Genomic DNA, 25,962 nt, shown 5'->3' with positions numbered 1-25,962 from the left:
CGTATCACTTGGTAGAGCACCCTTCGGGCGAGTATTCAATGACTGAGAGCTTTGGCCTAATTGCACCTCCAAGTTTCGGATAGAGGTATTGTGAGAAGCTAACTGTGCATCCGAATCCACATTCCTCTTCATCATCTGCTCGAATATCATTTCAATTCTGCTCATATCATTACCAGAAGAACTAGGACCTTGAGAAGGGAAAGGGGGTAGATTGTTCGGTTGTTAGTATATTGAGGGTCTTTGAAAGCCTTGCCCCCGGTTGCCTTAGTTTCCATTGTTGTTCCACTCGCCTTGATTGTTATTGTTGCCCCAATTGTTGTTATTTCCATTCCAATTGCCTTGGTTGTTGTTTTGATTACCCCAATTGTTGTTTTGGTTGTTATTGTTCCAATTACCACCACCTTGTTGTTGATTGCCCCAATTTTCTTGGGGTCTCCATTGTTGGTTTGAAGAGTTGCCTCTATTGCCTTGATAGTTGTTGACATATTGTACCTCTTTACTTTGATCATCATAACCATCGTTTTGAAACCTATCACATGTATCATCATATTGCTCAGAATTCCCTTGATTTTGTTGCATCCTTTGCCTTCTCTTGTTGATAAGCATACTAACACCCTCCATGACATTCACATGGCGAGGATTCTGAACTTGTTGCAACTGCGCCTTAGCCAATTGGTTTATAATAGTAGTAAGCTCAGCTATTGCTTGCCCGTGATTATGTAATTCCTTGTGCAAATAAATAACCATAGGATCACCTTGAGGCACATTTGCTCTACTCTGCCATGCTAAAGAAGTGTCCGCCATTTCTTCAAGTACATCACATGCCTCATCATAAGAAATCTTCATAAAATTACCCCCGGCCAATTGGTTAACAATGCATTGATTTGTAGTATTTATGCCCCGGTAGAAAGTTTGTTGGATCATGGCCTCCGTCATATCATTATTTGGGCACTCCTTCACCATCGTTCTATACCGCTCCCAAATCTCGTGCAAAGGTTTCGTTGGCTCTTGCTTGAAGGCTAATATTTCATCTTGAAGTGCTGTCATATGACTAGGAGAGAAGAATTTGGCAATAAATTTATCCACCAACTCATCCCAAGTTGTAATGGAATGGTTGGGGAGTCTCTCGAGCCAGTCTAATGCCTTCCCCTGAAGTGAGAACGGGAAAAGTCACAATTTTAGCGCATTCTCGGATATATTCGTCTGCTTGCTCCCCCAACATGTATCTACGAACCCCTTGAGATGTTTGTAGGTATTTTGATTCACAGCGCCCGTGAAGTATCCACGTTGCTCAAGTAAGGTCAACATCACATTGGTTATCTAAAAGTTGCCCGCCCGGATTCTGGGTGGGACAATAACACTTGCATAACCCTGGTTCAGAAGTACTCTAGGGGCCACTCTTGGAGGTGGCGGAGGAGGGTCTTGAATATTTTCATTTGGATTTGCATTGGCATTGCGGCCTCTACGTTGTCCTTGAGGTGCTAGAGGCACCTCATTTTGCTCAAGATCATCTACCTCCTCCCCCGATATCACGTTTCCAAGAGGGTCATTAGCGTTGTTTAAAGCCATGTTGGTACCTGAGTAGTGATACAAACAAGTAAGTAACAAAGAAGGAAAGAAGAACAATACACAAAACTAACTAAATAGATAGCCAAAACCGTTAGCTCACTGGCAACGGCGCCAAAAAGTTGATCGCAGCCTACTTCGCACTACTAAAAAGTAGGAAGAGAGGGTCACAATAGCTTTTACCCAATTTGTGGGTCGGGGTCGATTTCCACAGGGAGCTAGGAATGGAGTCGAGTATCTATTTAGAGTGGAATTGTGTATTTGTTCCAAATATGACTTCTAATCATTTTTAGTTTTTCTTTAACAAACTACTATTATCAACTACTAATTATAAATGCAACTAGATTATGCTAAATGAAAATTGTTAAAAGTTGTATCTAATGGATAAAAAGGCACTACGGTAGTGACTTTCACCTAGGTGGATAATTGACAGGGAATTGCTTCTAAGGCACGATTGACATGATTAGGGAAATATGCTATAACCGTTGTACGATTTTACCCACTCTCACATCTCTTGGTAGAGAGAGTGATTTTGCCCAATTGACTTTCTCAAGACCAATTGGGTAGGCAAATTTGCTCGGCAACTAGGGTTCAAGTCGGGTAATTACTCTTTCGAGGTTTAACCCTTTAATTGGGACTATTAAATCTCTTGAGTCCATCCCAATTCCTTGTTGGGTCAATTTTGGAGACTTAGGCTCTCTTTCTCAAGAATAATCCAAGTCAACTTAGCACAAACCAATATTTGCAACCACTAATTCATAAATTAAACCATAAAATTGACCCAAATAACAAACACACATAGCCAATCTAGCCTTAAATCACAACACCCATCAATTACTCACAATAAAGTTGAGCCACAACCCTAGCTAATGGGTTTAGTTACTCATGCTTGAAGAGAAAAATAGAGAAATAGATGAAGATAAAGACATATTAATTAAACACTAAAGTAAATACAGAGATTCTATCGTTAAAACTAAGTTAAAATGCCCAAAATGGCTACAGATGGTTTTCTCACAAGCGCAACTCAGTTCAGAAAATAGCTGATACCCTAAAAATGGAAAAAGGTTCTATTTATACTAAGCTGAAAAAATTGGACAAAAATGCCCCTGCGGGGTCAGTGCGGACCGCACGAAATGGTGTGCGATCGCACTATGCTCTTGACTCTGAAAAATCAACTCTCTAAACTCAGGCTCCGTGGATCGCACAGAATGGAATGCGGCCGCGGAGGAGTCTAGCGCGATCCGTACAAACACGACCGCGGACCGCATAGGCTTGAACCTTGGCACTTGACATCTCTCTGAAGTTTGCTTCCGTGGACCGCATAAAATGGTAGTGCGACTGCGGTGTCTTCAGTGCAGGCCGCACAATATGTACTGCGGCCGCACTGCTTTGATGCCTTCAAATCCAGCTCTTTGAATCTCTCTAGTGCGGACCGTACAAAGTGTAGTGCGGCTGCACTTGGCCTATTTGTCCTGAGTTGTCTTGTCTTTGGTACTTGGGCAGGTTTCACTCCTTTTGAGCTGATCTTTGACGTCTCGTTACTTTGTTGATCAAACCTGCAATCAAGCATAATTATGAGCCTTTTGGGACTATGTTGTAAGAATTTATAATCAAAGCGTAAGCAAGAAGGAGCATGAAACATGTCAAAATCCCTAGTTATCAGCGACTCTGAATTTTAAATAAATAATACCGTTTCAATTGTCATTTAAATTGGAAAAAACTCTCTTATACTCCTTCCGGGGGTAGGAAAAAGAAGTTGTGATAGTATTCATCCATACCTGGTGATTTATCATTTCCTATTGAGGATAAGCCTTCATAGATCTCCTGTTCAGTTACCTCTGCGCATAGTCTTATTCTTTGCTGATATAAGATGGTTGGTCCTTTCCTCGTAGTGATCTTGTTGACTGCTGGTAATGTATGAGTTGTAGATCCCATCAAGACTTTGTAAAAATTTACTATTTCCTCTTTGATTTCCTTTGGCTCAGATAGCTTTTTGTTGTTGAGTGATGTAAGTTCTATTATCTGCTTTCTTTGAGTCCTCTCCTTGATCAGGGCTGAAAAAAATTTGGTATTGGAATCCCTTAGCTTGATCCATTAGCCTTGGACTTCTGCTGCAAAGCACTTTCTTCAACCATGGACCATTTCTCTAAGTTTTGTATTAACTCTCTTTCTTTTCCCAATAATTTAGTATTACCCTTCATGTGTATGTTCTCTTGAGTGATCACTAGCTCTTGCCCGACCTTTTATATTTTCTAATTAATGAACTTACACTCCTCATTATTTAGCCTCTTTAGAACTGGTCTAAGATACTTCAGCTTCACCTAAATGTTCTTCATCTTGACTGCAGAATGTGATTGCTGTCAGATCTCCTCTACTATCTTCAGAAATTCCTCATGATTGGCTCGCACATTAAAAAATTTGAAAAGGTACCTTGATATTACTTCTAGAAGAAGCTAATGTCAGTAGCATAGGGGCATGATCTGATATGAAAAGGTACATTATATTCCATTATCAGGTGCCCTCATGCCATCATCCATTCATGATTTCCAAAAGCCCTATCCAATCTACTATAAATTTTGTCTGATCCTAGCTGTTTATTGGACCAGATATAGTAGTCTCCTCTCCATTATATTTCTGTTAGGAGCAATTCATGCATGCATTCAGAATACTCTTTAATTTCAGTATATGTAATTGGATTACCAAATAGTCGATCATTCTGGCACATAACTGCATTAAAGTCTCCCACCACAAGCCAAGGTTTGTTGATACCTACTGCTGCCCCTCTCAAGTTATCCGATAGTGCTTTCCTGTGCTCTATAGTATTGAAGCCATATACTATGGTGAGGCAACAATTCAGATCCCTTACTTTGCTTATGATGTCATAGTATATAATTTAGGCTTCAACTTTCAACAGATTAATTTTACACCACTGTGGGTCCCAGACCAACCACAATCTTCCATTTGCTACAGTTTGGTAGTTAGTAAACATCTCCCAGTTAGGAACTATTTTTTTGCTAATCTTCATGGAATTGTGCTCTTTTATTCTTGTTTTTATAAGCCCTGCTAGTCTTATTTTTTTGTTTTTCAAGTAATTCCCCAATTCCTTCTGTTTATACCTCTTATTCATTCCTCTAACATTCCAAAATATCCAATTCATTAGATAGTTTTGGAACCCCCTCCTCTATCCAGGGGTAGGCCTTGGACTTCACTGCTTCTTCCATGTAGCACATTAAACCCATTCTTGGTTGGAACAAAGCATTTGATGGGGAAATTTTGTAGATTGAATTCTGGACTTACTTCCAAAGCTTTCCCTCTGCTCTTTTCTGGTCTCTCTTCCACTCTATTAACAGGATGAGTACTTTTCTGTTCATTCTGTTGTTGGCCCTGTTGCTTGCCCTCACCAAATGATTCTGCTTGATCACCACCTGTTGAAAGTGTTTGCACAGGTCCTTTATACATCCGTTCTTGTGTAATAACTTTAGTATTCCTCTTTCTTTTGGGTTGAGGGATCAGTTGCAAATCCCTTTTATCCTCTTCACGACAAATATAACCTACTAATTGACATATTCCACAGTACTCAGGCTTCCAATCATAGGTCACAGCTTGTTAAAAATGTCTTCCTTTTGGATCGACCACTGTAACTTCAGAGGGAAGTGGATGACTGATGTTTACTTTCACCAACATTCTTGCAAAGGATATCTTTGCTTACTTTGTAATATACTCATCTGCAAACAAAGGGGTTCCTAAAGCACTTGCTATCCTACTTAAGGATTTGATACTCCAACAACTCATTGGAAGATTAGGGAATTTGACCCATAAGGGGATTTCAGTGGGAAATTCTTTATTGAAATCAAAATTTGTTGTCTAAGGCTTCAAAATTATAGGACGGATACTGATGGTGTATGGTCCAGCGTAAAGAACAATGTGCATATCAGTAATTGAGTTGAATCGAATCATATAATACCCTTCTACATGCAAATAGACATCTGGTGTTTCTATATTCAACCAATTTTGACTAATATACCTGCTCATGGCATTATATCTTGGTGTCTCTCCTATGATGTAGGCAATTAAAGAACACTTCCATTTTTCCTCCTCTGGTTTGACTTCTTCTGCTTCTAATTGCACCACGGTTTGGCCATTTATAATTTGTGGTGGGATGTAGGATAGTGACATACCATTTATTGCAGATCTATTTCTTTTGAACATATTTGTCCATGCACCCACCGGCTTTGCTGCCTCTGCTGTTTGTTAAGTTGATTTCTACTCTAAAGTCACTGTTTCATTAATTTCCTCTGCCTTCGATTATGTATTTCTCTCAGTTATTGCCTCTGTAGTATTCTTCAGAGGTTCAGTTATGGTTAGCTTCTTTGAAATCCCACTAGGGTTTGATGTATATCCTATTTTCACAGATCTAATCTCTTCAGCCATTTGCACAGGGGAAGCTATTGTTGTTGCCTTAGGAGTTCCGTCACCTTGATTTCGAGCTCCAATTGAGCTCCCAAATGAAACTATGGGTACTTTTTTTGGTCTTCCTCGTCCTCGCGCCCCTGGACACACCGGCTTATGTTTAGCTAACATGCGCCGAGGGCATGAGTGAGAGTAGAGAGAGAAAGTCGACGTGTTTTGAGAGATGTTAACCATTTCATCTCTATGCAATCTCTGCTATTTGGTGATGTAGAAATAGCTTACAAAAGGAGAGTTTGGATCAAACTCTAACATCTACGATGACTGCATTCCTCTAGTTAGTTACAAAGTCTTTTGCAAACTTTTTTTCACCCATTCTCTTATTTCAAAATCATGTTTGGTATATTGTATTTCCACCTTTATATATCACATAATTGTTATATATGCCATAATCTGGACATGTGTGTTTTATTCATAACTTCATGATGAATTTTTTTTCCTTCTTTCTATATTTTGTTGAGTCGATAATTCGAATAATTAGCCTATACACATTTTATGCATTTTAAGATACATATTTCGAATTTTCTGTTGATATATTGTATTACCATATTCCGCCAATTATCATTCTTTAAGTATTCAATCATAGTGTAATTGTCAGTTTTCATGTACATCTTAAGTCAAGCCTGGTCAAAATTGGAAGTGCATATCCACCAAAACAGAAGATTTTAATATTGGCAAAAATTAAGAGGAAGTAACATGTTTCTGTTTTATCATCTCAAATATAATTCTCAAACTATGTGATTAATATTTTAAAATATTTGTATTATGAAGTTTGTTATTATTGATGTATGTGTTTCAGTCAATAGGTTTATGATTAACTTTGTTGCGCCACAAGTCTTAGACTCAGTTCTATGCAATGACTTGATACAAATATAATTATGAGCTACCTATAATTTCAGTGAACTATGTTGGTGAAATATCATGATTATTCATGTCTGAAAAATTATGATATTGCTAATCCAATGGTTGTTAGGTATAAAAATTGTATTGAATAGGGTGTAAACTAATACAAATATTGGTTATACATAAATCGAAAAATTACTATCAAACAATGGATTATAATACTAAAGCTAAAATATGTACTACTCTCTAATACATCATATCAAACGACAACATAATGTTATTGGATCTGTGCTATGCACGAGTTATCCCTAACTAGTAGTTCAATAACCAAGAAACCACAATAAAATTTTCACCACATGCTATTCATGTCTGAAAAATTATGATATTGCTAATCCAATGGTTGTTAGGTATAAAAATTGTATTGAATAGGGTGTAAACTAATACAAATATTGGTTATACATAAATCGAAAAATTACTATCAAACAATGGATTATAATACTAAAGCTAAAATATGTACTACTCTCTAATACATCATATCAAACGACATCATAATGTTATTGGATCCGTGCTATGCACGAGTTATCCCTAACTAGTAACGAGTTATCCCTAACTAGTAGTTCAATAACCAAGAAACCACAATAAAAATTTCACCACATGCTATTGTGTGCCCCCCCCCCCCCCCGTGATGCATGCTATTGTTCAGTTGACCTATATTTTTTCTTTACTTTCCCAGAGCCTAGAGGGTGTTTGGATTGGCTTTTAAAAAGTAGCTTATAGCTAACAGCTTGTTTGGATGGTTGTTACCCATTGTATTGTACTGTACCCTAAAACAATATTTGTTTTGATTGTTTATTAAAATTGATTGTATTGTATTGTTAAATTCATTGTTCTGGAACAACAAAAAATCTCATTATATGAAACAATCGATTTGATGTGATGGGATTGTTTCCTATTTTTCTTTCCAGTTATGCCTTTACTTTTTACTCCATTATTCTACTTTGCCCTTTATCTTCTTCTTCTTCTTCTTTAAAAATAAAAATTTAACTTCAAATCTCCAACCTATTAACCAACTTTGTCTTCGTCCATCTTTTCCGGAATTGGTTCGTGCCATTCTTTTCGTCCAGATCTCCTTTCATTTTCTTGTCTTTTTCCATCATTATATATTTTTTTCTTTTGTTGCTAATAATAGTTAACCTTTTTCTTCCGTTTTTTCTATTGTTTTCAAGCTACATAATTAGTGATAAATTAGTAGAAAAAAGTTTACATAAATTATTTTTTAGAATAATTCTAGATAAATTTAACATTTAAAATAAATGAGGATATTTTAATAAATTTATCGGTGACAGTATAGTACAATACAGTCACACCAAACAATAAAAATATTATTAAACAACAACAAATTATATACTCTATCCAAATGGTGTATCCATAAAACGATATAATACATAAATGATGTTTAACAATGATTCAAACAGAGTGTAAAGTCAAAAACCATAAGTTAGTAATATCCAACTTTTGGCTTTTGACTAATTTTTGTACCTTTCATGCCTAAATATAAGTATTTCTAAGTACTTTTTATCATTACGAAACACTACAAAAACTAAAAAAGTAATTAAAAGCCAATAAACACTTAAAATAAGTCAATTCAAATCCCCTCCTAATTTTTATTCTTCCGAAGCCCCGAACAAGGTATACTAGTACATTACACAGGTTAGTGTCCGAGAAGATCGTCTCCTCCTAATTAATGAATTCTTTCGCAACATATTGTATTTTCACCAATATTCACCTCCTCGTATATTTCATTCATAAAGTTTAATTTCATTATCGAATTTTAGGCATATCCATCCTCAAATCGAGAAAAACAAAACAAGCAGCATGAGGACGACACGGAGGCCGATCCACGCCGTGTCGACATGGGTCCGCCGGCAACCGCCAAAGGTGAAGGCTTTTCTGGCGGTCATCACCGGCATGGCGGCGCTTGTTCTCCTACGTGCCATCGTTCACGATCACGATAACCTCTTCGTTGCCGCTGAGGCTGTTCATTCCATTGGAATCTCAGTTCTCATCTATAAGCTCATGAAAGAGAAAACTTGTGCCGGTAATTAAATTCCTTCCTCCCTTTATTTACGAATTGTGTAATTGTCAAAAGATTGCTTCGTTTGCCTGAATTTAGAAAGATCTAACTTTTTTGGTTGAGCTGTTGATGAACTCTAGGGTTTTGTTTGTTGATTTGAATTAGAAATTGAAGTAATCTAGAGGTCTGTTGCTTCATAGTTTGGATAACAGATCGTCACTAGGTGCAATTTCAGATTAACGGTTTTTTTTATTTTTTAAAATGGATTTGAAGAGTGGGATGGTGTTTGGGGGGGGGGGTGTTGATTTTGTTGATCTATAATATGTTATGAATGAAGGGTAGCCTCGAGGTATGGTGAAGTTGTTTCCTTGGCCGTCACCGGTTCTGAGTTGTGAAATCAGTCATTGCGTTTTGCGTACATAATACCCTTTGGGCGATTGTGTGATCCTTCTTGGGTCGGGCTGCCATTATTGAATGCGACTGACGAAATTTATGATGCAACAGTTTTCTAGGAGGAATATTAAGCAGTGTGACACAGACCTATGCTAACTTGCTAGGGTTTTTTCCTTTTCTTTACAAACATTAGTCATAAGGAGTATCTTCAGATATGTAAAACAGTCCTTTTCTCATGGCTAACAATTTTTAATCAGAGAGGTGACAGGTGAATAAGAGCTAAAGCACGTGCTTGGTTTTTTGGAGCTCGTGCTGGTTATGGTTTCTCTGAGGACTAGTAAACATGGCTTAAACTATTTTATGCGCATGCTTAAAGTTCTTGAAAAAAAATGTTAATTGGAAACAAGTAAAAATATGAGACTGTAGAAGTGAAAGGCAGACTGGAGATAGTTTAACATTGAACCTTTTGGTATTCGTTTACTGCTTTCCACATTTTTATGGGATTTGTTAAATTTGGTTTTAAGTTTTTCTTTTCATCTTCCTCTTTCTTCCTTAGATGCATGCAATAGGAATCTTTTTCTCGATTTTAGATGTGGAAAATGAAACATTTATTTTGGCAACTATGCCTTTTATTTCTGTGTCAATTCTTTGCCTCAGTTTTTTCTGACTGCATATTCCATAAGCAACAATAGTAATTTATAACTTTGTCGTATATTGTTGCAGGGCTTTCACTCAAATCGCAGGAGCTCACTGCTATGTTTTTGGCTGTTAGACTGTATTGCAGTTTTGTCATGGAATATGATATCCACACTTTACTTGATTTAGCTACATTGGCTACGACCTTGTGGGTTATTTATATGATCCGTTTTAAGCTTAAATCAAGTTACATGGAGGACAAAGACAATTTTTTAATCTATTACGTGGTAAGTCACAAACACCTTATGCATACCTTTTCTCAATTTTCTTGTTAAGTTGTACTTAGTTGTGTCATTGGGGCTAGTTTCTAATTTGGCATCTTCCTCTCAAAGAAAGATACAATTCTCACCAGGAACTGCTAGAGTGCTAGTGTTGAAAACTCCAGTTTTACAGATATAAACAAAGAAAGATCTCGACAAATAACAAGTTTTTGATGTGGATAAAATCTGACATACAACTTACTCATCCAGTCATGCAATTCAAAAGTATAAGTTTAGTATGCACAACTAACAGTATCATGCTCTTGGTCTGATCACCTGCCATGCCATTTCCAAAAAATGTTTTAGCGTCTTTTGTTTTCGCCATACAAAAGTAGATTCTGGTTCACTTTGATGTTCGATTTTTATTTTTTTATTTTTTAAATTTTTTTTAATTAAGAAGTCGCTGGCGATTTTTGCACTACTTTGTCATATTTAGCAATTAGCTCATTATATGAAAATGATATTAAGTTATAGATGCAAGGTTATTTTGCTCTGAATATTTTATTCTACTCACTCCTCTGCACTGTTTTTCGATATGAATTGGTTACTGGAAAACGACAGGATAGTTATTGAAAACTGTAGAATGCCAAAGTCTAAAAGGATTACCAGGACGTGGGCACTGTCTCTTTTATGCTATCCTCCTTGTACATGTACTGTCCCAACTCTCAAGTAATGAAGGATAACATTTAGATGTGTCTTTAAACTTTCTGACAAATCAAAGGTTGACGTTTTAAGAGTTGTTTTACCCACTTTCTATTTTATCAGAAAAATGTGTAAGTATTAACTTTTACATATTTTGAGTTTAGTAATATTTGGCACTCTTTCTGTCTATTCAAAATTAATGTAATTTATAGGAATCCACTATTGTTATAATAACAAAGCTATACTATGTTTTCATCTAAACACTCCGGGATATAATAAAAAGATTTTGCTCATTTTAACATCATAATTGCATATAGTGTGGATCCGACGATATTTTCATATCAGATGTGATTAATTTCAACATAATGTGCATTCACTCTCAATATATTTGACATATATGAAGCAAAGAACTAGCTCACATTAGGTCCTTGCTTAGGCAAGATACACTAAAGCATGAATATATGTCAAAACTTATTTGTATTAAGTTATCCGGATCGGTATCTTTTAGGGGTCTTAAGATAATGAAAATTGTTCAACTAATTTGATTAGAGGAAAAAAGAATTTTATTGTATCTATTGGAAGAAAAAAAGAAATATGAACTCTGTTGTCTTATTATCATATTTAATGTCAAATTTGTACTTAAAATGGTTCTCAGTGTTTGGAATTCGTGTGAATAAACAATCTATTGAAATATTTTAGTCAATTTGGTGTATCTCAAGTTACAGATAGCATAGCCCCCTCCTAGTAACCTCTGCTCCCACAACAGAAGAAGGTAAAGGCAAAAATGAACGGGCTGATCATCTTCTTATAACTTCTCCTTCTATTCTATTTATTTATTACTTTCAGTACAGCAATTCAAATTCAGTAATAAAGCACCTTTGTTAGTAATATAAGAGTAACCAAAAGTTCAAAACACAGTTCTTCCTTCAGGAGCCTAAGAACTAAAACACATTCAGTTGTTACCAGCTGCAGTGCTCTATTTACTATCTAATTTAGTCATCCACTTCATAAATTTATTAATCTTATGTCTCTTTTGATAGATGAAAGCTAAAGGGTTTATTGAACTCACACTCAAACCTCAACTGCTATCCAATGTTGATATTTGATACCAGCATATCTTCTAATCTCCCTGCCCAATTTTTATGGTATTCTTCTATTTATTAAAGTTTCGACACTATTCCACCAAAAATCTTATTTTATATACAACTTTTGTAATTTATAAGATTCAGACTTCAAACTTTGATGCCATGTTTCCACTATCAAACTTTTTTTCAAATAATAATTTTTCTTCCACTATTACTTGTATAACACACAAGTCAAATTTGAAAGCTTAGATTCAGTGTCCAATCAAATGGTGTAAAATAAAGTGGCATTGAGGGAGTACAACCTATTTTCTAGTAAGCATTTCGAAGTAGTAATTTATTCATGGATTATTTTGTCAGCTTAGCAATGCCATGTTAGTGAAGCGACCAGAGACTTCTATCTTGCCATGGCTATAGAAGCTACCCTTCAGACCAATATATCTCTGGCATTGGGTATTATGAATCGTTTTGCAAAATAATTTTCTGCGGACTCTGAAAGGAGTCTGTGTGGCTTTCAGTTTTATCTTCATTTCAAGATTGTAAATTATCTGATATTCATTCAAGCAGCTGGTTTCATTACGTCTCCTTGTTTTTGTATTAATTTTGTTTGCACGACTCTTGTAATGCCCACTCTCTGCAGAGTTTCTTCTATTTTCTTTTGAGAAGAACACATATATCCTTTTTTTTTTTCAATTTTCTTCAGGTGATCCCTTGTGCTGCATTAGCTTTATTAATTCATCCATCTACATCACATCTCTTCGTTAATAGAGTCTTCTGGGCTTTCTGTGTTTACTTGGAGGCAGTTTCTGTGCTACCTCAACTTCGTGTCATGCAAAACACTAAGGTATAGTTGCATGTAATTATTTATGAAATGCAGACCCCCCCCCCCCCGTCAGTATTTTTGTGTTGCGGAACTAGAATCAACTGCCTTTGACAAGTCCTTTGATGTTTTATATACAGATAGTTGAACCATTCACAGCTCATTATGTATTTGCATTGGGTGTTGCAAGGTTCTTAAGCTGTGCTCACTGGGTTCTCCAGGTTTGATTTGCAAACTCTCAGTTCGTGAATTATTTGGATATCAAAACTTGTCAGATAACTTTATTTGAATGTCATTCATATTTCCTGGATGGAGCTGCATTTTATGATTTTACCCAGCATGGTTTGCTCTGAAGAAAATTAACTAGCTGATATGATGCTCTGATTATATATATATATTTTAAATTAACTGCCTAATTGGCTTAGCTTAGGGGTACTGTATGGAACCTCTGTTTTAAAAGGCAAAACTGGGACTCGCTCGGGGCTCGCCCCGGGGCGGAGCACTCGTAAAACGCCCCTGGGCTTATAGGTGGGGCTTAGTTCCGTGAGACTTACGCCCGGACACGCCCAACGCCCAGTGTACTGGGCTCGCCTAATAGAACTTTATGCAATTGTATGTAACTAACCTTGTAAATCCTCAAATTTTCTTAATAAATCACTGACTATTCAAAATTACGTTTTTCTTAATCATAAATCATTAAGTTGAGAGTATTTTATGTCATAATTAAAATAAAAATTATTGCACGTTATTCAATAAGACTGCTATGATAGTTAATTTTAAATAAATCTTTCATTTAAAAAGTATTTATTTATTAACTAATAGTCCATAATTTTTTTTAATCATTTTTTTAAATATTATTTTTTCACGTTTACGAGATACAATACTTATTAATTTAATAGCTCAAAATTAGCTAGTAACTATTTGCAAATAATTAGTTATCATGGTATTGTATGATGAATTATGTGTCACTTTATTAACTTGTTGAAACTTAAAAATAAATAATGCTAGAGAATCATATTTAAATTATGAATTATATTTTTATAAAAATTCTCTTTCAAATAGAAAGCATATTAAATAAAAAGGAATAATTTAAGAAAAATATCAAATTATAATATCGAAATTTTTTCAAGATTCATTATTCCTTAAGAGATACATATAACATTTCGCATCGAATACATTACCTTTTATGTTTGAGTTGTAACGATGTTGCAACTAATTTGCATATTATGATATATGTCATATTTTTTGTATTATTCATATTTGAATTATAATTTATAAATATTTTAAATAGATTATTTGTTATAATTTTGTGTTTTTATTATAATTTATATAATTATTTTTTATTTTATACTATCTTAAAATTCTTGAAATTAATAAAATTTAAAGATCCGTGGGACTTACACCCCATGTCTCTGGGCTTACGCCTCGCCTCGTTAGAGGTAAAACGTCTCGCCTCACGCCCCTGCCTTTTAAAACATTGTATGGAACATCTTTAGTTAAGCAGGCATCGAATTGCATTATTGTCATACCGAGTACTCACTATTTGTGTGGAATTCATTAAGAATGTTCAATTATTTTTCAATTGGTTCATCAAGATGTTTGATGTATGATAATTTGTCAATGCGGGAATATGTATTGGTTGGTCATATATTCACATGGTAGGATCTTGTTGGCATTATAAACTTTGCTATTACTATTTAAGGAGTATTTAAGTTCTCTTAGTCTCCAGATTCATTTGTACACCCATGCTATACAGCTGTGATAACCTTCTGATTTCTTCTTGGCTTTGTGTCAGGTCTTGGACAGTCGCGGTCATCTGCTGGTTGCATTGGGTCATGGTCTATGGCCTTCAATGGTTCTTATATCCGAAATTGTTCAAACCTTTATCTTAGCAGACTTCTGTTACTACTATGTTAAAAGGTTGAAAATGCTCTGCATGTCAATTTGTTTCTTATCCTCTGGATTTCCTCCTTATTTGCTTTTCACAAAGCTGTATTGACTATAACATCTTGCACATTTTAAATATATTGCAGTGTTTTCGGTGGACAGCTGGTCATGCGCCTTCCTTCTGGAGTAGTGTAACTGATGATTGTGCTAGTCATGGACAGAAATTTCACATACGTTTGTTGCCTCCTTTTGCTTATCTTTGGTCTCTCTACTAGGTCAAAATCTGGTCTAGGGCTCTCCGGCGTAAAATCAAGAGTGCGGTGGTCTGTGAAGTTAGTATTATCTAAAATATTTTCTGGTAATCCTAGATTATACTTTACTTTTTTAGCAGTTAGCATTGTCCTAAAATTAAGCAGTTGATTTTCTCTCAATCCTAGATTACTTTACTTTGTTAGCACAGTTAGCACTAACATCATATGGCTTTCAGATATGTACTCATTTTTGTACTTATGTACCACAATGAATGATTAATGATTCTGATTCCGACACAATTGTCTCTGCTTGTTGGACAACTGGATGTACCCCACCCCTCCTCCCTTTCCCTTTCCGGATGGTCGTATTGCAAGGGGCTAAGAGTTTGTACCTTCCAGTCATGGAGGCTTTCATTTGTACGAACTCGTGACACAATTTTTCTGAATGGATATGCAACAATGGATCTACCACTCACTCCACCACAAAGATAATGTAACTTTCATTTCTATTGGCCCCTCAGGCAATCATCTGCAATTGTTGAAAATGAGAGGTATATCTGCTTTTAGGTCTTCTGGATTCTTGGTCCTTTATTTTTGTTTTTTTTCCTGTTTTGATGAGTTGGTCTCCCAGGCAGCCTGAGTGTGCTTCAATTATTTCACCGGTTATTTGTTATTTCCACCAGCACAGTAATTCTGCTTATTATGGCTAAAGGCATGTGAGAATAAAATCACTGTCTTTGTTTGTAACTTTGGTTTCGCACAGTTTTCGACATTTCATTGACTGCAAGGCGGGCCTCGCCCTTCATTTTATTGTAAACGTTCGGGAGTGTTTGGTTGGTATTTTTAGCATATCAGAAGTTTGAAATAATCCTCTTTTTTTTTTTTTAAATTTCCAGCTGTCCCTCTTGAAATATATCTTGTCCTTTATCCTTGAGGTTCCTTAGACTTGTGGACTGTTGCGTCTGAACCGTAAAGCTGGTCATAGAGGTGGAACAATTGGGTTCCTCTCACTGGTCACTTGATTCAAGGTTAAGTTTGGTATTTCCACCATTGCATTTGCACGGTCAGAGTCATACTTTGAAGTTTATGGGGGTTCGGGAATCTAATCTGTTTAAGTTATAGGTTCTAAATTAATAAATTATATATATTCGATGAATTTTTTAAGACAATACATGGCTTGAATAAAAACTATTGGGTTTGACCGAACCCGTATGTTCTGCTCTAGCTCCGCCCTGGCCGCGGTGCCTGCTTCTATGAACTGATAGTGTACACTTTGATACCATCGTCTAAGAAAAGTCATTGAAACAATTCTCGACTTAAATACACTAATAGTAAGTATTTTCAATGAACTTGTTAGAATATCTAATAACAATCTTTCACTTAAATAATACTAAAGTAAAATGATGAACTTGTGAAGTTTCTTGAAATAATTGTAATCAGCTTCCCCGTTGGTGAAATGCCAAAAATAAAACAAACTGTTGTTTTACCACTCGTGGGCTAACACTTGAGTCAATTTCAAGTATTTTCCGAATATTCTTAAGTTTGTGCATGATTTTTTTTAACACGATAAGTATGTGCATGATTTGAAGATGAAAGTGATAGGAGTATTATTGACGTAAAAATCTCTTTCATTAATTTTTGTCTTTTTTTACTTTTTTGTTGCCTTCCAATGTTCTTATTAATCGTGCGTCTAGAAAGTTTCCAAGTGTCCAACATGTTTTTTTTTTTTTTACAAATCCAAGAGCTAAGATTTAAATATAATTTTTTGTGGTAATCCTTTTGGAAAAAGAGAGTTCCAGAATACAAATAGCTGTAGTGCAACAAGATGCTAGCTGTTGTCTTAACTCATTCAATAGTAATCACATTACACAACAAAAAAGGAAGTAGCATTCATGGTAGTAGTTGTTATAAGATGTTAACTTTTGACTTCCAAATCATGCTCTTATCTTTCCATTATGTATCTTTACAAGTTTTTTTAATTAATGGCCCAAACTCCTAAATATGATTATTTGATGCTTTGCTCAACTTCAACTACTGGTCCAAACGCGTTTTCTTAAAAAACAAGAACTTCTTTTGTGGGATCATATAGCTTTATTATTGGTGTTCTAATTAAGGATTAAGATGGATTCCCTATTTCGGTAATGAGGAGATTGATTGAACTTTAAACTGCACCTTACTTATTTGTCACTCTACTTGTTTTTTTATCTGTGTTAAATATAAAGGGAAACTTGACGTAATTGGTAAAGTTGTTACCATGTGACATGGAAGTTACGGGTTCAAGCCGTAGAAACAATCTCTTGCAGAATGCAGGATAAGGCTGCATACGATAGATCCTTATGGTCCGACCCTTTCCCTAACTCCGTGCATTGGACTACTTTTTTTTTTTTTTGGTCTTATCGGTTTTAACACATTCATTAGATTCACTTATCCATTTATTAACTAGAACTGAGTTCTCTCAAGTTCAGCTAGAAGTATCCCTCCCGGAGGATTTAGAGGCGGAGTCAGAATTTTAACCTCATAATTTTTAAATTATACAATAACAACTTCAATTGTTAATAACTGAGTTCTAAATTTAATATTTGTATATATTTATTGAACTTTTTAACACAAATAAATTTTTTGAGCAAAAGTTATTGGTTCGTTCGAACCTGTAGTCAGGCTACTAGTTCCGCCCTTGGAAGGATTGGATAAATAATTGACTCCTAATATTACCTTTATCTGGAATTATGTATACGTTGCTGATATTTTTAAGAAAACATATACTTTTTGTAAATTCGTACTTATTATCACAAAAGAGTGTCATATACTATATTATTTGCGGTTATTCGTAAGAATCTTGAGTTCTTTAATTTTCTGGCAACGGATAATATAATTAAATAGAACTCAACTTGTTTTAATTAATTCATGTAATGAAACGTCTGAGACTTTATATGTTAGCTTTGTCCACCTACTACTGCAATTATACACACTTTGGGAAGTGTACTAATAATTCCAGACTCTCTCACCAGGCTGTTAAATTTTATTTCCTCGAAACAGTTTGTCATTTTATTTTATTTTTCAAATATACTCTTATTGTTCCAATTAGTAAGTAGCGTGTTAATTAAATGAGATATTTAAAAAGAGATGAAAAATAGTCTAGAGACAAATATTTTTATGATTAAAGTTATTAAATATAATTAATAAAGGGTTTGCAAAAAATTTCAAAGACCGGGGAGCAATTATATTCCTCCTCTATTTAATTAGTATACTAAAGCGTAGTTACCTACTACAATTAAGCTTTACGTACCTAAATTATTCGCATGCATGCTATTCCTCCACGTAGGGGTGGGCATAGATTGGACAAACCCGAAATCCAAACCAAAATTAGAATTTTTTGGATTTTTGGTTTCGATTTTCGGATTACGGATTAGATTTTGAATTTAATTTTTAAAATTTTTAGATTTCGGATTGGATATTGGATTTGGTGCTTCGGCTTTTTAGATATCTGAAAATCCAAAAATTTTATACTTTATATTTAGTCCTTTATCCATATGCTAATAATAATAAGTTCAATACCCTACCTATTATATATTATTCCATATATTCAATATTAATTACTAAGTTACTATCAGAATATTTTCTATTTGAACATAGTTTTACTATTGCTACTTTTTATCGGTCAAATTAATGTCTCTATTGCATTTCCTTGACAATAATTTCATTACTTGAATACTTTATTTGGATGATTACGGTGAGAATGAGGAACTTTTCAGGTAATTTAACATGAGTACTTCATTTGGATATTTATTTTTATCAAAAAAAGAAATATCTCAACTTATAAGGTCAAATCCGAAAATCCAAAATATGCAAATCTGATTAATCTGAAACCTAAATTAATAAATCCGATTCAATCTGAGCTTAATTGGATTAGATTTGAATTGTCATTTCTTCAATCCAAAAATCAAAAATTCAAACCGAAATTTTTATATCCAATCCGAAATGCTCGAACACCCACACCGAGCTCCGCGTACTTGCCTTTATTCCTTTTGCTTTAATTTATAATTATTTTGGTGTTTCTATTCTATTTGTCCTCAGATGAACCTACACACTTCTACTTGCCTATAAATATCCCATTGGTCTTCCTTCTCATCAAATCACACTAAAATATTAAGCTTTAAACAAATATCCATTACTTCCAATGGCGATTTCTAAAACTCTCTTTGTTTCATTAGTTCTCTGCTTGCTCCTCCTCGATGAAGTCCAATCCATTCAAACTGATCAAGTAGTAAGTATTTTTATCAAAACCTAATAATATCATATTTTGTTGATTTTCTATATTACGGGATAATTTAATAATCAAGAGGTCACAATTCGAATTGCAGTTTCATGAAGTCAAATTTCATCGACCTACACTATTTTATCCATATGAAAATACTAAATTTTTCTTGCTACGTAAGTAACTAAGTCTTACTTTCATAATTTCAAGTTTCATTCAGCTGATCAGGGGCGTATGTAGCGTATAGGTGACAGGTTCAACTGAACCCATAACTTTTAATGCGGAACAAAAATTTATGTGTAAAATCTACTATAATTTCAATAAATAATATATTTGAACTTATAACTTTAAAAATATAACGAGTTCAATGCTAAAGATCTTAAAAGCTGAACTCATAGGATTTAAATCTGGAATCCCGCTGACGATGTTTTTATTTTTGCAGACTAGCAATGCCATTTCTGAAGCCGCTTATTCCTACCCGAAAATTGGTATGCTATCCTTTATAACTTTAATTACTCTCTGATGTCATACAACATTTTGTCACCTTCTTTATACACACATGTTTTTTTTTGTTTTGTCGTGTATGTTCTGTCCTGTTTCTATTGGCTTTGTTAATTACCTATTGAAAAACCAAACTGTTCAAAGTTACATAAAACTGACAAAAGAAACTTTTTGTTTTATTTAATTCTGTAAAAGAATTTATCTTTTATTCATTGATCATGTGTAAATAAATTTCTTTTTACACTCTTAAAGCATGTAACCGGTTTTTAGCATGTCACTCGCCATCTTTTTCAAGTTACTATCTCAGACTTGATTATGCAAATATCGTATACCATCGTGTATTAATTTTTCTTCTTTTAATATATAAACCATTCTATCTTGTTTTGTTATAAGAAAGGATTCAACTTATACACATTAACAATGTATATTTTTGTACTTTCCGTTTTAAACCGGCTATAGTATGTTATTTGCATGTTATTGGATATCTTTACACCAAACAGCCGACTACAATCATTATTTACTTTTTTTCTAATAATATACATAGATTATATAACGAGTATACACAATTATACACATATAATACATAAATTATGCATATATTATACCTTCACTAGCTATTTTTAGTTTAAATTTTTGGATGAGCGGCTATTTGGGTTAAATCTTCATGTTATTGTAGGTCATTTTAACCGGATAATATAAAAATGTATACACTGTCAGTCAACAACAACAACAACAACCCAGTATAATCCCACTTAGTGGGGTCTGGGGAGGGTAGTGTGTACGCAGACCTTACCCCTACCCTGGGGTAGAGAGGTTGTTTCCAAATAGACCTTCGGCATCCTTCCCTCCAAGAACTTCTCACCTTGCTCTTGGATACATTGTCAGTCAGTATATAGTAATTACACTCTTTATTAATGAGCTTCTTTTGTGTGTGTGCGTGTGTAAAGATTGTGGGGGAGCATGTAAAGCAAGGTGCCGTTTATCATCAAGGCCAAGACTGTGTAAGAGAGCATGTGGAACTTGTTGTGCTAGATGCAACTGTGTTCCTCCTGGCACTTCTGGCAACACTGAAACTTGCCCTTGTTATGCAAATATGACTACTCACGGCAACAGACGCAAATGCCCTTAATTTATTTTATTAATCTTCTTTTTAAAATCCTCTGCTACTTACTGTTTTCTCAATATATTATATGGTCCTGTCCATATTGTATCAATAAACAAAATGTGGTAAATGTCTTTACTGTACTTCTTTTATTTTTTGTCTTTTCTTATTGAGGAATTGTGTCCTCTCCTCTTGGTGAGTTAATACATTTGTAATGCTTTGTATTCTTGTTTGTATTATATGAGATGTGGAATAAATGAAGTTTGTGTATAAGTTTTTGATATTCTTCTGTTTTAAGGAAGTTTCTTTTTCACATAAAACCATCCGAGCAGAGTACGTATAAATGTGGATATTTATTACTAATACATACTTCATCTTAAATTATATGTCAGGTTTCTATTTTACACGCCCCTTAAGAAAATATTGAATAGAAATGGTTTTTGATTATTTTACATTTATTTATGTCTTACTTCTTCCGGTCCACAATAAGTGACCAATTTGTCTTGGGCACACCCATTAAGGAAATATTAAATTCTAGACAAAAATAATTAGGATGGCTAAACTACCCTTAATTAAATGTTGTAGCATAATTAATGTGAGGAGTAAAAGACTTTTTAGGGATACGTACATAAGGGTAATTTTGAAAAAACAAATTGAATATTTTCTTGGTTATATAAATGAATATTTATTTTGGACCAAAATAAAAAGAAAAATTGGTCACTTATTGTGGACCGGAGGGAGTAAGATATAATCTCTCTTCATTTAATACTTACTCATAATTAAGGTATTTGTTGTCTTCAAGAACAATTATTATTAAGGGTAGAATAGGAAAAAAAATTAATTTACTCTTGAACTTCTAATGATAAATAATTTGAGACAACTATTATAATTTGAGAGAGAGGGAGTAATAAAAAGCTCAAAGGAATCCGTACACAGTCAAACCTTACTTTAATACTAATCTTAGCTTTAAATTGGAGTCTAATATATATTTGTTTTACGACGTAGTATTATCCATAAACAATTCATGAATGACAATCAAATTTAGATCAAAATATCATCCTTTTTGTCTAAGGAAAGACTTCATTCCTCTTAATCAAATTGTATTATGGACTAGCCAATAAACAAAATCTTCAACAATAAAACTATAAATTGAGTACTCTTTAACATATTCAAATGGTCATATTCCATTTTGCTTATTTTTTTTTTGACAATCAAGAACTCAAACGGTGAGATTCTTTGTGAGAATACCCTCAAATGTGATACCAGGACCAAATGCAAGTATCAATCCCCAGTCAGAATGTTCTTGATTTTCTTTCTTTTTGCCTTTATTTTCCTCTAACATATACTCTAACACATAAACAATAGTATTACTACTTGCATTTCCATAATCAGCCAATGCTCTTCTGCTTGCACTCAATTTATCAGGAGATAATTCCAGCCTTTTTTCTAGCCTGTTTAAAATAGCAGGACCACCTGGATGAACTGCCCAAAATAGCTTGTTGTATTCTCTATTATTGTATCTTGTAATACTTATTAACTTGTCACAAAAATCCTCAATATTGTCTTCAATTATCTGTGGTAGTTCTCTTTCAAGCTTGAAACTAATTCCCTCTTCAGTAAGTCTGCGGAAAAATAAATTCGTGTTTTAGTAATCACCCCAACTTAAAACGGGTTGGATCTTGACTCTGTTCGTTGATTTGACTCAACAGGTTGAACCTGAAATAACTCATCAAACTTATGGGAAAAACCAAGGCAAAGTAGTGTAACTCGACAAGTCAAAATCTATATACTATACTACTATATTAAAAGCACGAAGGTCTTTAGCGAAATGTCGTTCGCCTTTTTTGTCCATTAAAAATAGATTCACACCAGACAAAATAGTTATTTATTTTCTTCCTAACAATAGTCATTTATTTAAAATTAGCTAAAAATGTGGTGATTAAATCCTTCCTTATTTGAAATATGTATTTTTGTATAATGATATTAATTGCACTAAATCTTCTTTTATAAATAAATTACTAATATCTAGGAGTTTGAAATCATTAATGAATTTGCCACTTCTATTCTCAAACAAAGAAAATTAAATGTTAAAGTCTTTATGAATGGGAAATAAAAAATTAGAGCATATTCCAAAAGTGGTGGCTATCCGCCTAAGTACATAATTCACCAAAGAAAATTTTTTCTTTTTCCAATGATTCCAACAAATAATTCAATAGTTTTTCATATATTGAGTTATTTGTATTAATTGATAAATCTTTGAAAAATTATGATAAAAGCACATGGAGTAAAAAATATCCATAATTTTAGAATTTATTTGTCCATACAAACAATAATATTTTTCAAAAGATATATTCAATGGATATTCTTTTTAAATTCATGTGAATCGATTGATCAAAACCCTTATGTAAAGTTGAACGAACTTGTAACCTTAAAAACAAGCACTCATTCTATAATATTTATGTAAAAAAAAATATAAATTCTAATAAATCATTATACTCAGTAATTCCATATTAAATTCTAGAAAAACTTAATTAATAAAAGAACACTTAATAATTGCACATCAACTTCAAATAATATATCTAAATTTCGAGGAGACAAAAATATTATTATTACATCCTTATTTTAACTTATGTAAATCAAGAATATTCTATTAATTAATCCAAAAATAAAGAAGAATAAATAGTGTAATCAGAGGCACCAAAAATAGAAGTCCAAAATCATCACCATTTATTTTGAATTTTATTAGAACAATAAATGGAGCTATATGCACATTATCATCATTTGCCCAAAATCATCATTTAAGTTTTTCCTAGTATTTTAAAGTTTAATTAATTAAATTTTGTGCATTAAATTCTTAATTATTTGAAATGTATATGAATTTTAATGTTAAATATCTTGTACAAATTCTTTTCTTACTTGAATTATGTAAACCATTATTTTATAACTCAAACATAGTTTTAATATAATACACACATTTTATATATATTATTTTAAACATATTTTACTCATTGAGATGGGGTACATGCGCAAAGCGCGTAACCTAAGACTAATACAGCCCAAACATACAAAATCAAATATAGAGATCCAGAATTAACTAGATATAGAGGAACTTAGGCTAATAATTTAAGAAAAATATGTTAGTTTTCAATTGTTCTTTGTTATTTTAATTTCAAAAGGCAGACTAATAGAAAAGGAAGGGAAATTGGGTCATATTAGATGGGTTTGGTTAGATTATGACTCGTAATTTGACCCATTGCGACTCAACTCATTTTGACCTAAACAACATTGGACAGGTTGACTCATGACCTTTTTATTAATTTGAGTCTAATTTTGACCCAACTCGCCCGTTCACCACATTTACCTGCCATCAATGATCTTTTCTGTGTCAGGCAAGAAATGCTGAATAGCAGTATGCAATTCAAAAAGAGGCCTTTCAATATCTTGAACCGGGTTCGAGCCAATTATCATAGCTCCAGCACCATCACCAAAAAGAGCCACTCCAACTAAATCATATGGCCTATCAACACTTGGTGGTTTGAACCCAATTATAGTAGTCTCAGAAGTAGCTAACAGGACTCTACTTCCTGGATTATTCTCAGCAATGTCCTTAGCAACGCGAAGACCCGCGACTCCACCAGAACAGCCAGCAAAATATAACATAACTCGTTTAGTTTCTGGGCTCAAACCAAGTCCTTTGGCTAAATAAAGATCGCCCCCTGGCAATCTAGCTTCACTTGATGAAACATATACTACGTGAGTAATGTCTGAAATTGGTCTGCCCCATTTGTTAATACAAGATTGTGAGGCTTCAATTGCCATTTCTGTAACTGCTGCATTACATATGTCTAGTCTTTGTTTTACTGTTGGAAGGCCTTCGACGGTTAGTTCTGGATACTTTTTTAGGATCTCTTCAGACATTACCACGTACCTTGTTTTTACTGTTGTTGTCTTGCCTGCAAACATTCCAATATAAAAGTTTTAAAAAAGGAAAAGAACCAGATAGTCCAATTTGTAAAAATCGGAGAATATTGCACTTACTAGTATACATTTTTTCTTAAATTTTCAACTATGTATAGGTAGGTTGAGCAAAGACAGTGAGTTTGTTTGTTAAGAAAATGGCTACCGGGCTTCACTCAACCTCAAAAGTCAGTTCATGAGATGGGGATTGCTCGATATGAGACAACACCCGTTCTTCCAACCTTGTGATATTTAACACCTCCCCCCAGCACTGGACATTTAATGTCCGTATAATATAACATGGGGGCTCAACATCGGTAAACCAAGCACCGGGATGAGTCTGGCTCAAGTGTCATGTTAAGAAAATGTTTGTTGAACCTAACTCAACCTCAAAAGTTAGCTCATGAAATGAGGATTACTCAAATTCATATAACGACAACAACTCATTCAACCAAATGGGGCACTTTACAGTGTCCTGGTTAGCTTACAACTCCGATTGTCTGTTCCTGATCAACATGACAATCTAGTTCGACGTTTACTGTTAAAAGGGTGAAAGAAAGTAAGAAAAGAGATTACATAGCCGAGTGAGCCTCTGCTTGAGTTCTGGATCGTCGCAGTTGGTGTTTTTGAAATAGCCATCAACCAAAAACTCTTGCATGACAAGCTGATGAGGGAAGGCTTTGCCCAGAGCCAGAATGGTAGCGTTTCCAGTGTTGGTCTTCTTCCCTCCTTCCATCTTCTCTAATCTCCCCATTACTCACTACTTGCCGTTGGATACCATGGTTACACAACTTTCTATTTATAACTCCTACCAAATAGTTTTTGTTATTAAATAAAGGTTTTTAGTTATATCATCACAATGTGGAGGGGCCTAAATATTTCTGTTTATGGAGTTTTTGGGATTAGTTGAAGAACAAGTATGTTCATGTTTTTGGCAAGTCTAAAAGTTTAATCTCGATTTAGTACTGTGAGATGTTGATAAGTGGTTGGTGGAATTCTGGTTTATTTCGACTGAATTCTGGTTGAGAAGCCTTAAAGCAGCACTATTGGAAAATATTTCTCTTATGTTTACGTTCATCTCTTTTTGTTAATAATAGCTGGCCCGCTCTTGAAAACCAAGAGTATTGTTTGGTTCACATACTGGTTAAGCACAGATTGCGATACAT

General features: G+C 34.2%; 3 protein-coding genes across 3 annotated transcripts; 2 read left to right on the top strand and 1 right to left on the bottom strand.

The window, feature by feature from the left end:
* The first annotated feature begins 8,525 nt into the window (after window positions 1-8,525).
* Window positions 8,526-15,281, top strand: LOC104245455 (uncharacterized). The gene is made up of 7 exons (XM_009801062.2): window positions 8,526-8,586; window positions 8,712-8,974; window positions 10,067-10,266; window positions 12,727-12,867; window positions 12,984-13,064; window positions 14,639-14,763; window positions 14,877-15,281. The coding sequence occupies exons 2-7, from the start codon at window positions 8,752-8,754 to the stop codon at window positions 14,923-14,925; spliced, it is 819 nt and encodes a 272-aa protein (XP_009799364.1). The 5' UTR covers window positions 8,526-8,586; window positions 8,712-8,751; the 3' UTR covers window positions 14,926-15,281.
* A 3,826-nt stretch (window positions 15,282-19,107) lies between these two features.
* LOC104245457 (snakin-2) lies at window positions 19,108-21,122 on the top strand. The gene is made up of 3 exons (XM_009801063.2): window positions 19,108-19,245; window positions 19,679-19,724; window positions 20,685-21,122. The coding sequence occupies exons 1-3, from the start codon at window positions 19,159-19,161 to the stop codon at window positions 20,864-20,866; spliced, it is 315 nt and encodes a 104-aa protein (XP_009799365.1). The 5' UTR covers window positions 19,108-19,158; the 3' UTR covers window positions 20,867-21,122.
* Window positions 21,123-21,968: 846 nt separating this feature from the next.
* LOC104245453 (type III polyketide synthase B) lies at window positions 21,969-25,575 on the bottom strand. Its single transcript, XM_009801061.2, has 3 exons — window positions 25,373-25,575; window positions 24,201-24,792; window positions 21,969-22,461 (listed from the first exon to the last, which is right to left on the bottom strand). Exons 1-3 carry the CDS (start codon window positions 25,548-25,550, stop codon window positions 22,059-22,061), a joined length of 1,173 nt encoding a protein of 390 aa, XP_009799363.1. The 5' UTR covers window positions 25,551-25,575; the 3' UTR covers window positions 21,969-22,058.
* Between the last annotated feature and the right edge of the window lie 387 nt (window positions 25,576-25,962).

The sequence above is a fragment of the Nicotiana sylvestris genome, chromosome 1 (genome assembly GCF_000393655.2).
Source record: "Nicotiana sylvestris chromosome 1, ASM39365v2, whole genome shotgun sequence".
In the NCBI taxonomy this organism is placed as follows: Eukaryota; Viridiplantae; Streptophyta; class Magnoliopsida; order Solanales; family Solanaceae; genus Nicotiana; species Nicotiana sylvestris.
This window is presented reverse-complemented; position numbering and strand designations above follow the sequence as displayed.